The sequence below is a fragment of the Chlamydomonas reinhardtii genome, chromosome 2 (genome assembly GCF_000002595.2).
Source record: "Chlamydomonas reinhardtii strain CC-503 cw92 mt+ chromosome 2, whole genome shotgun sequence".
Taxonomy (NCBI): Eukaryota; Viridiplantae; Chlorophyta; class Chlorophyceae; order Chlamydomonadales; family Chlamydomonadaceae; genus Chlamydomonas; species Chlamydomonas reinhardtii.
The window spans coordinates 7,704,587-7,717,082 of NC_057005.1; the positions used below are offsets into that span (position 1 = coordinate 7,704,587).

A 12,496-nucleotide genomic window follows, 5' to 3' on the forward strand; every position below is an offset into this window, starting at 1 on the left:
ATATCAAATCATGTGCTTTGCCGTTCTGCAATGTGCTTGGCCCATGGGTCTAGGCGTCCATGCCAAAACAACACAGCGTTTCGCTCCAGATCATGACACCAAGGTGCACGCTAACATCCTACTGGTGTCAGAGAATTTATTTACAAAAGATGTAGCTGTTGACGACAAACTATAAAGCACAACTTTCGCGGTGGGCTTACAAGCCTTACCGTTTACGCGCCATGTATTCTATGCTCGGCCGCTTAGAGAAGGCCGCGAGTCAAGATGACAAGGTGTCGGAGCTGCTGCTCGCCAACGCCGATGGCGCCCGGCTGGTCGGCGCAGTCGAGCGGGCGCTGGCGCTGCGGGCGGGTGAGCTGTTCGCCGAGCTGGTAGCGCAGCTGACATCGCTGGAGGTGGAGGTGAGGGCGAGGGGCGGGGTGGAGGAGTGGCTGGGGCGGAGGTGAGAGGGAGGTGAGAGGGAGGTGAAGGGTGGGGCTGTGTAATGCAGGAGGGGGAAGGCAGTGCAGAGGTACCGCGGGGCGGGGCGGGGGGCGCAAAGGCTGTAAAGGGGCGGCTTCGGACGTGGCTGGCCATGCCATCCCGGCATGCACCGAGGCCTGTGGCCTGTAGCCTGTGAGGCAGGGCGGCACAGCGGTACAGGTGGGCCGTGGCGGCCCGCCGCCTCCGCGGTACTCCATGACCCGACAACCCGTCGCGGCTCCACACACACACGACGCATGTGCGCGTGCAGGGTTGCGGTCCGGACCAGGCGCGGGCGGAGGCGGCTCGTGCAGCCGGCAATGGCCTGTTTCAGAAGGGGCAGTGGGCGGCCGCAGTGGCGGCGTACACGGGTGCGATGGCGGCGGCTGTGCGGGGCCGGGGGCGGGGGCGGGGGCAGGCGGCGGGGTGCGTGGGTGGGTGACCTGAACTGGTGGCAGGCCGTGGCATCGCCACGAGGGGCTTACGTGGTTGTCGCCCGCCCCTCCCCTGCTGCATGCGAGATCTGCCTGCCGTATTCCTTGGGCTTGGGTGCGGCACCCACCGCCCCGGGCTATGTCCATCGTGTAGCAACATGCACCCCCCGCTTGCGTACACACGCCCACATGCACATGTCTGCCACGCCCATGTCCCCTCACCTCGCTTTCCCCCTTCCCCTGCCCACGCCCACACCCACACCCACACCCACACCCACAGAGGCGCTGCGGCAGCAGCAGGCGCTGACGGCCGCCGGCCGCGCCGCCGCCAGTCGCCTGTACAGCAACAGGGCGGCGGCGCTGTTGAAGCTGCAGGCGGCGGCGGCGGCGGGGCAGGCGGCGGCGGCGGCGGCGACAGCGCCTGACTGCCACTGGGCAGCACGCGGTGCTCTGGCGGATGCGAGGTGTGCGGCGGCCGCTGACCCGGCCTTTGCAAAGGTGCGTACGGCGTGGGCCACTCAGCATTAGCAGCCTAGTCGCCGTGCCTCCCGCAAACAGCTACATCTTTATCATACCGACCTACTGTCTGCCTTGTGTTCATGCCCCGTACGTACACGCGCACAGGCGCACTACCGTGCGGCATGTGCGCTGCGGCTGCTAGGGGACCTGCCGGCGGCGGCGGCGGAGTGCGGGCGCGCGGCGAAGCTGAACGCGGCAGGGGCAACTGCCGGGGCGCCAGGGGCGGCCCCGGCGGCGGCGACGGCAGGGGCGGCGGCGGTGGATGAGGCCACGGCGCTGCTGGCGGAGATACGACTGGAGCAGCGGCAGCAGCAGCAGCAGCGGCAGGAGGGTCCGTTGTCAGCGGCGGCGGTGGCGGCAGCGGGCCCAGCTGGTGACGGCGATGCTGGGGGCGGCGAGGGGCCAACCCCAACAGGGCTTACCGCCGCCGGTGGTGGTCACCTCGAGGGAGCGGCGGCGGCGGCGGCGCAGGCGGAGGCGGCGGCGCAGGCGGAGGCGGTGGTGGGTCGGCGCTGGCTGCACCGGGGTGTGGCGGAGGCGCACAGCGCCGCATTGGGACGACACCTGGTGGTCAGCGGCGCGGCGGCGCCGGCGGAGGCGGAGGCGGGTGGAGTAGACACACTTGCGGCGGCAGCGCCTGCAGCAGCGGAAGCAGCGGTCAGAGGTGCAGCGGAAAAAGTCCAGCAGCCGCAGGAGCAGGTGGGGGCAGTAGGGGCGGCTGGCGGGCTAGCGTCAGGGGGTGTTCCGGCGGCGGCGGACGTGCTGGCGGACTGGCCGCTGGCGGCGGTGCTGTGCAGGCCCTGGCGGCGGCGGAGCCAGCAGCAACAGCAGCAGAAACAGAATGCGGCGGCGGGGGCAAACGGTGGGACCAGCGAAGTTGTGTTGCGCTGCTGGCATTGCACGGCTCCGCTGTGCGTCTCCGCGGCCGAGGTGACGGCAGCGACGGCAACCGCCGCCGCCGCCAACATCTCCACCCAGCAGCGGCACAGCGGCGGCGCCGAGCCGCCTGCCTGCCTGCCGTACCCGTGTGAGTACTGCTACATGGCCCTGTACTGCTCGCCCGCCTGCCGGGACGCCGACGCCTTCCACGCGCCCGGCGGCGCCGAGTGCGGCCAGCCCTGGGCGGCGGTGCTGCCGGATGAGGCGCAGCTGGCGGCGCGGCTGGCGCGCCTGGCAGCGGCTACAGAGGCGACAGCGGCGGCGGCTTCTGAGGCGGCGGTCACTGAGGCGGTCGCACGGGTGGAAGGGGCAGGGCCGGGGGCGGGGATGCCATCAGGCATGTCTGATGGCAGGGGCACTGTTGAGAGCGGCGGCGGCGGCGGCGCTGTGAGTTTCGTGGCGGGGTGCGGCGACGCAGCCGCGTCGCTACGGCGGCTGCTGACGCACGAAGCCCGCCGCCCCCCTGCGGAGCGGCTGCATGCGGCGGTCCTGGCCGCAGCCACTGCCGCCACCTACCGGGCCGCCTGCCGCACCAGCCTGCAACGCTGGCAGCGCCAACGCCTGTCTACGCCGCCACCGCAACCCCCGCCGGCGGATGCTCCATCGTCAGCTCTGCCAGTCACGAGCACCTCGGGCACCAGCACTGGTCACGGACGTGGCGGCGCTGGTGGGAGCACCGGCAGCCCCGACGGCTGCAGCGGCAGTAGCAGTAGCAGCAGCGGCAGTAGCAGCAGCGGCGTCGGCCCGCTGCCCATGGACTCAACAGCGGAGAGCCGGCGGCGGCGCTGGCTGACGGGCGGCGTGACGGAGTCCGGCGCCGAGCCGCCGGCGCCGGAGGCAGCTGACGTGTACGCCATGATGTGGGCTGTAGCAGTGAACGGCATGGCGGTGCGGCCCGACGCCTACGGCAGTAGCAGCCGCGGCAGCAGCTCCGGGCCGCCGGGGCTGGGGCGGCCCGAGGCGGCGGCGGCGGCGGCGGCGGCGGGTGGGCGTCTGGCTCTGGCGCTGTACCCGCTGGCGGCGCTGGGCCTGAACCACAGCTGTGACCCGTGCCTGGCGCCCAGGTGCGTGTGCGTGCGTGTGCGTGCGTGTGCGTGCGTGTGCGTGCGTGTTCGTATGTCTGTGCGTGTTTGGCCGTGGCGCCGCAGGTGTTGCTTGCATTGGTGGAGACCGGTAGGTTGGGTAGGTGCACGGGCCGGGAAAGGGAGCAACGGACATATGCAGGCCAGACCTGCAGGAGGTGCGTGCGCGCCCACCACACGCATCACCCGACGCCACGCCCACCGCGCCCACCACGCCCGCCCACCCGCCGCACACCTGGATGCGTGCAGGTTCCGGCGCGGCCTGCAGCTGGTGTGCCGCGCCCGGCGGCCGCTGCCGCCCGGCGCCGCCCTCACCATCAGCTACGGACCGCAGGCGGGGAAGGCGCCGCGGCAGGCGCGGCAGGCGGCGCTGCAGGTGCGCTAGTGCATAAGCGCCCGTGTGTCCGTGCGTGTGGGCGTGTGGGCGTGTGTGTACCCGCTGTGTCGTGCGGTTGTGGGGCGGAACAGAAGACTCTGCGTCCCGTGCTCGGGCCCCTTCTCTTCTCCCGCTAGGCCTGACGGCCAGCCGCCCCTGCGCCCACACAGGACCAGTACGCCTTCCAATGCGCCTGCACCGCCTGCGGCGACGGCAATTGCAGCAGCAGCAATATTGGCAGTAGCAGCAGTGGCGGTGGCAGTAGCAGTAGGTGTCTGGAAGCGGCGGTGTGGGGCCTGGCGTGTCCGCGGTGCGCCAGCGCCGCCTTCACCACACCTGCCACCAGGCTGCTGCTACCGGCAGCTGGCAGTAGCAGCAGCAGCGGCGGCAACAGCATCGACGGCAGTCGCAGCAGCAACGGCAGTAGCGCGCCGGGCGCCCGCCTGCCCTCCGCCGCCCTGCCCGCAAACCCCGACCTGGCGGCTGTGCTCCTGTGCGATGCAGCAGCAGCTGCAGGCGCCGCCGAGTCGGTGCCCTCAGGCGCACAGCCGGATGCCACCGCCGCCCGCGCCAGCAGCGCTGCTGGTGCTGGTGCTGGTGCTGGTGCCGGCGGCAGGTGCGCCTGCACCGGCTGCGGCCGCTTCATCGCGCCGGGCGAGGAGGCGCAGGCGGCGGCGGCACTGGCGGAGGCGGCGCAGCTAGAGGGGGCGGGGCATGCCGAGCTGGGCCGAGCCTTGGCCGCGTTGCAGCCCGGCAGCGGCGGCGGCGCGGCGGCGCCGGCAGCCGCGGTGGAAGTGGCGGAGGCGGCGCGCACTGGCTGGCGGCGGCTGGCGGGCGCAGCGGAGGCCCGGCGGCGTGTGCTGCCCTGCACCAGCCGCCTGCTGGGGGCGGGACTGCACGCAGCCGCCACGGCGGCGGCCGACGTCCTGGCGGCCGCGGCGGCGGTGGCGGCGGCGTCAGTAACTGGGTCGGCGGCGGTAGCGGAACGCGGCGCCGCCGTAGCTGAGCTGGCGGCTGGTGGTGCCGCCATGGCGGTTGAGAGTGTGGCGGCGCTGGCGCTGGTGTACGGCTGCTGCAGTACGGAGGTGTTGTACGAGCTGGGGGTGTTGCAGGGGCTGCTGGAGGCGGCGGCGGCGGCGGGCGCGGCGGCGGCGGTGGCAGGGAGGGACGGCAGTGCTATCAATGCGGGGGTGAGCGCTGACGGCGAGACCGGAACGGGGGCGGGGGCTGGCAGCGGCGCCGCGGCGGAGCCGTATGCAGTGCCGCCAGAGGGGCCGACCGCGGTGTTGGCGGCGGCTGAGGCCTGCTGGCACCCGCGCTGCCCGCACTGCGGCACTGCCGGGGGTGCGCACGAGGCAGCGCTGCTGCCGCGGCTGGCAGACACGGCGGCGGCGCTGCGGGCGGACCTGACAGCAGCAGCGGGAGTGGGGGCGGGGGCGGGCGGATCGCTGGCGGCAGTGCGGCGCCTGCAGAGCTGTGTGCGCTGGCATGTGCTGGGGGACTAACGAACGGGAGCGAGGGCAGTGTGTGGGCGGAACCGCGGGACTTGTAGTCCAACACCACACGCAGCTCTCATGCGGCAGTGGCGTGAGGGCGGCGAGGCAGTGGGCAAGTCGTCGATATGCAAGCGCACGCCGAAGTGGAAGTCAGGACGGGATAGTCGAGTTCGCTGGCCACTGTTCTTTGGCTTCGCCATTTCGCTACTGCTGCTTCGTACTGGGCTACAGGGCTACTGGTACGCTGGTTGCCTTTGCTACCGGCACCTTTTACACATCCACGGAGGACACCATACTGATCCTGACTGATCCTCCATCCGCCGCCCCCAACCTTACCATGCAGCAGCCACACACACGCGGGCCGTCCGGCGGGCTTCAGATGTTTTACACACGCGCGCAACACCTGGGGGAGAGGGAGTCTCTGCGTCGTACAGGCCTCAGCTCGCCGTCCCGCACATCCCGAAACCCCCCACACACAAGCTCTGCACCTCCGGCGAGCGGCCCACAGCCCCACACCCTGCACCCGCACTCCTGTACATCAGTCCGGAAAGACCGACCACCTACCCCAATGCAGCCAGTCAGCCCAAAGGACCCAGGCAGCTCATCGCTCCCAAAACTGCAATCAGGCAGTCCGCCCGTGTCTGTGCCCTTCGCCCTGTGTGCAGCGGCACCGCATGCCCCACGACGGCTTCCTCGATCCGTTGCAAGAAGGGGCGAGGAAGCCGACAGACTTTCACCATCAAAGCCAACGCCACCAGTAACCCCGTTGTGCACTTTCCAGGCCCTAGTCCTCCACGAGCCGCCAATGTACGGCACTGACCAAATGCCAAGTGTGGAAAGCACCGCACGCCACGCCCGCGCCGGCGGTGCGCTCCGGGTCCCACGCGGCGGCGCACCCCCAGCCCCCCCCTGTGGCCCAACCCACGCCACCGCCTGCCGGCAGCTCCGCAGCGGGGCGTGGGTAGGCAGGGTGTCGAGCCACAGCCACAGCGCCCCCGTCCGCCTGCTCGCTCGGCCGCCCGCCGTCCTGCCCGTTCGTGTGCCTGCCTGCGCAGGGCGCCACCAAGGCCTCCGCATGTCCGCTGCCTGGAGCCACCTGGGCTGCTGTCTCCAATGAGGCATGTTCACCCACTGACGGCACCAGGTGTGGCGGTGTGAGGCGAACGGCCCCCGGCCTGACCGCGTGCAGCGCCGTGTCCAACCCAGCCCAACTCAACGCAGCTGGCTGCAGGGGGCTGTGCGGCTGCATCCGGCGGCAGCTGTTGCGGCTGCGGCAGGACGGCCGCGGTTGACAGCCTGGCTGACAGCTGTCGGGTGCCGACCCAGGACGCGGGCAGGGCTGGTGCCACATGTTACTCCACCGCCCGCCAATCCAGCCCGCACGACGGCCGTCCTGTGAAGGGCCCCCGCTGCCCCTGCCCCCGCGCCTGCGTCTGCCGTGTCGAAATGCCGCTGCTACTGCCGCCGGCTCCGGCTGACACGGCTGACACGGCTGACACGGCTGCCGTGCCGCCACCGGGCGCTGGCAGCCACACACGGCTGCTCCCTTCCTCCAAAGCTCCTGTCGTCCTCACGTCGTCTCATGCTCCGCTCGGCTTTCCCATATGCCTCCTGCCCTAAAACTCCTGAGTCATCCCGCTCCTGCTCCTGCCCCTCGCCGGCCCAGCCCGGCCCACCCTCGCGCGCGGCGCCCGCTGGACCATGAGCCCGCGGGCCGCCCACCCGCCCGACCCAGCCGGGATGGCGCTCAGTGGCGGATGGGCACCAGCGGCGCCGCCCGGATGGCTGAGAGGTCCACTGCGCCGTCCGCCTCCTCATCCACCTCGCCCACTATCGCGCTGTGCACAACACAGAGGAAGGACGTGGGTGGCGCGGCAACACGGCAAATTGTCAGGTGCGGCGTGTACTGGATTTATAGATGACGGCTAACATCGAAACAGAGGAGTTCCGGCTCTCAAGGCCGTGCCGCAGGGCAGGTAGCACGCGCCGTGCGCCCCTCCCACCCGGGTCGACTTACACGTTGTCTCCTCGGATGCAGTATATCCCGGGGTTCTGGATGACTTGTACACCAGACTGCAAAGCACGCAGCCAAGCAAGGCGGAGCACGGCAGGGTCTCGGGGTCAGGTCCCTGGCTGCATGTCAGGACGCCGCAGGACACATGCTGTGTGGTACGCCGCCGCATACACCGAGGCAGCCGAAGTACCACACGCCTGTCCCCGCATGCACAAATACACGCCTCCCCCAGCGAGCTGGGCGGAGTGTACCCCGGCTGTCACGCGCCCTCCCAGACGTCCCGCCTCCTGCCTGCCGGCGCCGGGTCCGCACCTTTGCGGAATACACCCGTTCTTGGCACTCTTGCAACAGCAGGTTCCAGGTCTGGTCGTACCCGCGCAGCACTCCCTGCGGGTCCACACAATGCGCCAGCCCAGGTGAGCACCGCATCATGACAGCAGCCCGTCCAGAGCATGGCGATTACACGTCAATCACCCGACATCCCCGCTGGGCAGCAGGAGCAGCGCGCCGCGCGCCCCGGCGTGCCGCCTCCTGTCCAGGTGACTCCTGTGGGGCACCGGCAGCGCTCCTCCACTCACCACGTAGTGCTTGCCGTCATTCGTGATGACGGTGACTTGAGCTGCATGCATAGGTTTATTGGGGTTAGCGGGAGAACTGAGCTAGTTGCGCAAGATGCGCGCGCAATTTGGAGCTGCCTGGGGCGTGCGGGTACTTACATCCAACCAGGTCTGTAAGTTTTGTGTCGTTGCCTGACATTGAATTAAGAAATACTAGTCAGATCGGTCCGGCCCGCGTTCGGTGTGCACAACCTGCAAGCTTTGATCGGCGACAGAGATATGATTCAACGTGGCCCTAAAACACTGCTTGCATGTACTGCACAGCACGTCGACATGTCACAGGAACGGTGAGAGAGCAGCATGGAGCAATGTGGAAACCCATTCTGCCCCAAATAGGATAGTTGTAGGGCCACGAAAGAATCCATATCATAAGTATGGCGCATTTAAATGCTTATCAAGGAAACGAAGACACCGGGGTCCTCGGGCCGGCACGAATTCTCGAAACTCTTTTGCAATATGGAGCCCTGCCACCTGCTGCCGCTCTCACACCTTTGAACAGTTGACATGTTACCGTGTATGCGCAGAGGAGTAGCAGGGGGAAACACACCGTGGGGCTTCACAGCGGGGCCAACCCCCCTTCATTAGCCCGCAACCCGCCTCTGAGTGTATCCTACTAGGGACAGCTCAGACGCTGGCAGAGGCACGGCATGTGAGTGGAGGTGGCCGATGGAAACTTGCAGGCTGGAGGGCTGTCCGGCACACCGGTGCGGGCGCTGCGTGTCGCGCCGAATTTCGCATGGCGGCGGCCGGCATCAGCGGCACACCCAACGCACTGCAGTCCGTCCGTTGCGGCGGCAGGACAGGGCTGCGGGAAGACCGTGTGTGCTACCTCATGTGTCGGCTGCAGGTGCGGGATGGGGGCTGGCACGCACTTGGGGGGAAAGGCTGCCGCCAGCACCTCAGAAGGCATCGGCATCACCGCCTTCGCACCGCCTTGGCACCGCCTTCCGCGCACCAGCGGCGTGCTGGCGGCAGGACCCGGTGATTGCTGCCCCTTGGGAGCAGCCTGTGCGTCAGCAGCGCGCTCGCGTGGCGGCTAGCGGCTTGAGGAGAAGGAGGAAGTCGCACGCACAACCGCAGTGGCTGTGGCAGTGGCAGTTGCAATGGCGCGGCAAGCTGTAGCCAGGCATGTTGGTGCAGCAGGGGGGGGGGACAGGGGCGGCGGGGCGCAGGCTTGCGGCGTGGCCGTGCAAGGCGGTCTGGTGCACCCAAGTGATGCGGCGCATTCGGTGCGGCAGCACATGCCGTGATAGTTTGAGGTGCCGCACTGCAGGCACGTGAGAAATGTTATGTGAGAGGGCCCATAAGCGCCCACCTATGTATGCTTGCCCAAGGGCCTCTTGCAAGGCCTGACAACTTCAGTCACTACCACCGGCTTACTCGTGCATGTTCATGGTGTTTGCCTTGATGTTCCTGTCACAGCATGCGGAACTCATGTACCACACGGCCTGCATCTTGAAAGCGCGTGATTGCGTGCTGTGCCAACGGGCTAGCAAGGACTTGCTTTGGCTGTTATGCGCAACTTCAGGCAGGTCAGGCGGTCGGGCATTCCGTGCCCGCGTGCAGGCATCTGAGGCCGGCGGGTGCTGCGCGTGCACAAGCGCTACGAGTCTACATTGCATTCTTATTAGGGCGCATGCAATGTCCGTATGAGCGTTATGCTTTGGTGCTTTGCTTGCTCGCGTGTGGCGCGGGCTTGACGGCGGCACGCTACGTTCCCGCCTGCAGTTCTCCGCCACCCAGACCGCCATCCACACCCCCCACCGTGTTCTGTACGTTTGCCTCCACCACACAATACATGCTATCTGCGTCCGTTATCACAGGCTTCACGGCGAATGAGCCAGTCTGAGCCGGTCGCAATCCAGCTTTTCGCTGCAACCATTTGCAGAGCCTTCTGTTCATACGTACCAGCTCAATTCCTCTTGGTTAAAGTTACGAATTGATTCCTAATCTTTTCCGTCAAAGAATTCAGCCGCTCCGACACACGATGCACACCCTCAGCCAAACCTCGAGCCGGGCGACCCTCTCTGCTCGGCAAGGACGCAAAGCTGTTGCTCTCGGCAGCCTGCCGAAGCCCGTGGTGGCTGCCCGTGTGCCGGTGGCGTCGCCGGTGTCGCAGCGCGGAGCTCCGGGCGTGACGTGTCGCCGGAGCGTCATTAGCCATGGAAAGGCGAGAGCACGAACCGTGACCGGGTAGCTTGTGTGTGGGTATCGGGCTTGGTTGCACAGCGCGGCGGTCCCATGTGACCCAGCGGGCCGATCGTCGCGACGTAACTTGCGCCCTGGCGTTTGCAGGTGGAGAAGATCTCGGGCGAGCAGCTGGAGGTTGCCATCGCCTCTCGCGATACAACTCTAATTGTCGACTTCTTTGCGGTGCGTGCGGGGGGCGGCGGGCGGGTAGTGGCGACGGAGCGTTGTGCTTGCTCCCTCCGGCGCCAGCGGCCCACATCCGGCGTTGTAGGGCGGGGGGTTGTCGGCGGGTGGTGCAGGGCGGGGATCGTCGCACGATCGCTCCGCCCCTCGGCCGCGTGCTGATGCAGCGTTTGCACGCGCCAGCGCCGCCTTGCGCCGTGCCCACCCTCAAACGTGCCGTGCTTGTCTTGATGTCTTCTGACTGGTGCGCAGACGTGGTGCGGCCCCTGCCTGCTGCTGGCGCGTGAGCTGGAGCAGGTGCGTTTGTGTCTGGGGGCTGTGTATGGGGGCGGCTGTGTGTGCGTGGGGGTAAGGGGGTTGTGTGTGCGTGGCAGTCATCCTGTGTGCTGGGCAGTCAGCGCTAGGTACCGGCAACCGTGTAGGCAGCAGCCACCATAGCACTGTGTGCGCGCACACACCTGCCAACACACGTGCACACACACACACACACACACACACACACACCTACACGGCCCTGCAGGTGGCGGAGGAGATGGACGGGCGTGTCAAGGTGGTGAAGATCGACGTGGACGAGAACCCCGACCTGTCCAACATGCTGCGGGTGAGCGGGCGTGTCAAGAGGGGGCGGGCTGGGAAGGGCGGGCGGGGCAAACATGCGTTGGGAAGGCGGTGGCGAGGTGGGGGACCGGGCGCTGGCGGTGGGCCGCATGCGGCATGCACAGCCCCCGCATCCCGCGTGCTGCTGCTTGCCCGCGTGGGCTGCACGGGCTGCGGCGCCGTGTCTGCGCGACCCTCAAAACCCCTCGCGTCGCAATGCATAACTGAACGCAACACCTCCCGTACCCTACACCCCTCTATGACCCCATCCCCTACCCGCCTGCCCGCCTTCCTGCCTCCCTCTCCGCCCCGCCCTGCTGCCGCTGCTGCCCCCTGCAGATCCAGGGCCTGCCCACCATCGTCATCATCCCCAAGGACGCCGGCAAGCCCGCGCTGCGCACCGAGGGCTTCCTGCCCGCCGCCCAGATCATGGAGATCGTGGGGCAGATCGAGGCCGGCCAGACGCCGGGGCAGCCGCAGCAGCCCGAGGCGCCGCAGCAGTAGAGGGGGAAGGAGGGGAGCGGGGGAGCCGCGCCGGAGCAGCAGGACAGCTGGCAGGCGGCGGGGCGGCTGGCCGGGGCGGCGAGCGGGGGTTACCTGGAGAGGGGTCAGCAGCGCGAGGTAGCGCCTGTGCGTGGTGCCGTGGTGCGCTCGCGCGGTCATGACCTGACCGATGGCCATGTCGTCATGGGACTCGTGATGGGGGGGGCGCAGCTGTGGGGCTGTGGGGCTGTGGGGCTGCGTGGCAGTGCAGCACGCCGTGGCCCGTGGCGGCGCCGTGGCTGGCGGCTGTGGGAGCAGCCGGGTGCGGTGCAGCCGCGGCGGTGCATGCATCTTGAAGGTCCGCCGACCCGCTGCCGCCACCACCTCCAGCCCTTAGGACCGCCACCTGCCGGCTGAGTGCGCCTGTGAGCCTGCGGTGATTTGCCGTACCGGAGCTGCCCCCACCAGCTGCCTGGGGATGGCGATGGAAGGGGTGCTTGTGAAGCTGTAGAGGTTAGGCTTCTCTCGTGGTGTTGATGCATGATGCCGGGCAGATCTCGAGGACGCGTATTGGTGGACATATCACACATGCGCGAAGGTCTGACAACATTGCCGCCGCTCGAACCCTTCGCAACACTGTGTCTAGTGAGGTGTTCGGTGCAGAAGGTGTTTTGTAGTATAGGAGAGAGGGCGCATGCGCAAAGGAGGCGGAAGCCGTGCGTCTCCCCACGGCGTGTCCCTTCCGCAACAACCCTTCACACAGTGGAGGATCATGAGCGGGCATGGCGTATGGGCTGCGGCTGTGCAGTCCGGCCCTCGGGGTCGTCGTAACTGGAAGGCTGTCAGCTGGGTATTTGGTTGCGGTTTGCGGGGTTACGCACAGGCGCGCTTGCAGCCCCATGCATGCTGCGGCTACGACTGGCTCCACACGTCGTGGCTGTGCCGGCCGCGGCGTGTGTGTGTGAGCGGGGGGTGATGCGCCGTGTGCGGCACCGGCACTGGGCCGCTGCGTAATGGCAGGTGCGCGGTCGGGTGTGGTGCGGCTGCGCAGATGCTGTAAGACTGATGTGTGCCTGGATCTATGCGCGACCGATCTCGGGGCCA

General features: G+C 68.3%; 4 protein-coding genes across 4 annotated transcripts; 3 read left to right on the top strand and 1 right to left on the bottom strand.

The window, feature by feature from the left end:
* Positions 1–6: 6 nt before the first annotated feature.
* On the top strand, positions 7–5,558 carry CHLRE_02g142900v5 (uncharacterized protein). The gene is made up of 6 exons (XM_043060196.1): positions 7–401; positions 734–833; positions 1,177–1,394; positions 1,521–3,418; positions 3,686–3,812; positions 3,983–5,558. Exons 1-6 carry the CDS (start codon positions 222–224, stop codon positions 5,315–5,317), a joined length of 3,858 nt encoding a protein of 1,285 aa, XP_042927792.1. The 5' UTR covers positions 7–221; the 3' UTR covers positions 5,318–5,558.
* An 8-nt stretch (positions 5,559–5,566) lies between these two features.
* CHLRE_02g142850v5 (uncharacterized protein) lies at positions 5,567–8,206 on the bottom strand. Its single transcript, XM_001694802.2, has 5 exons — positions 8,039–8,206; positions 7,901–7,941; positions 7,635–7,709; positions 7,326–7,381; positions 5,567–7,146 (listed from the first exon to the last, which is right to left on the bottom strand). The coding sequence occupies exons 1-5, from the start codon at positions 8,076–8,078 to the stop codon at positions 7,056–7,058; spliced, it is 303 nt and encodes a 100-aa protein (XP_001694854.1). The 5' UTR covers positions 8,079–8,206; the 3' UTR covers positions 5,567–7,055.
* A 100-nt stretch (positions 8,207–8,306) lies between these two features.
* On the top strand, positions 8,307–9,558 carry CHLRE_02g142852v5 (uncharacterized protein). The gene is made up of 2 exons (XM_043060193.1): positions 8,307–8,588; positions 8,787–9,558. The coding sequence occupies exon 2, from the start codon at positions 8,794–8,796 to the stop codon at positions 8,977–8,979; it is 186 nt and encodes a 61-aa protein (XP_042927793.1). The 5' UTR covers positions 8,307–8,588; positions 8,787–8,793; the 3' UTR covers positions 8,980–9,558.
* Positions 9,559–9,756: 198 nt separating this feature from the next.
* CHLRE_02g142800v5 (uncharacterized protein) lies at positions 9,757–12,464 on the top strand. Its single transcript, XM_001694923.2, has 5 exons — positions 9,757–10,109; positions 10,235–10,312; positions 10,565–10,609; positions 10,833–10,913; positions 11,249–12,464. Exons 1-5 carry the CDS (start codon positions 9,927–9,929, stop codon positions 11,411–11,413), a joined length of 552 nt encoding a protein of 183 aa, XP_001694975.1. The 5' UTR covers positions 9,757–9,926; the 3' UTR covers positions 11,414–12,464.
* The last annotated feature ends 32 nt before the right edge of the window (positions 12,465–12,496 follow it).

Bases quoted from the DNA above. Each gene is read 5' to 3' on its own strand.
- CHLRE_02g142800v5 (XM_001694923.2), top strand. From the start codon at position 9,927: ATGCACACCCTCAGCCAAACCTCGAGCCGGGCGACCCTCTCTGCTCGG. The intron at 10,110-10,234 runs GCGAGAGCACGA...TGGCGTTTGCAG, and splicing joins GCGTCATTAGCCATGGAAAG to GTGGAGAAGATCTCGGGCGA. The intron at 10,313-10,564 runs GTGCGTGCGGGG...ACTGGTGCGCAG, and splicing joins TAATTGTCGACTTCTTTGCG to ACGTGGTGCGGCCCCTGCCT.
- CHLRE_02g142900v5 (XM_043060196.1), top strand. From the start codon at position 222: ATGTATTCTATGCTCGGCCGCTTAGAGAAGGCCGCGAGTCAAGATGAC. The intron at 402-733 runs GTGAGGGCGAGG...GTGCGCGTGCAG, and splicing joins TGACATCGCTGGAGGTGGAG to GGTTGCGGTCCGGACCAGGC. The intron at 3,813-3,982 runs GTGCGCTAGTGC...GCGCCCACACAG, and splicing joins CGCGGCAGGCGGCGCTGCAG to GACCAGTACGCCTTCCAATG.
- CHLRE_02g142852v5 (XM_043060193.1), top strand. From the start codon at position 8,794: ATGGGGGCTGGCACGCACTTGGGGGGAAAGGCTGCCGCCAGCACCTCA.
- CHLRE_02g142850v5 (XM_001694802.2), bottom strand. From the start codon at position 8,078: ATGTCAGGCAACGACACAAAACTTACAGACCTGGTTGGAT. The intron at 7,710-7,900 runs GTGAGTGGAGGA...GTGGACCCGCAG, and splicing joins ATGACGGCAAGCACTACGTG to GGAGTGCTGCGCGGGTACGA. The intron at 7,382-7,634 runs GTGCGGACCCGG...CGTGCTTTGCAG, and splicing joins AACGGGTGTATTCCGCAAAG to TCTGGTGTACAAGTCATCCA.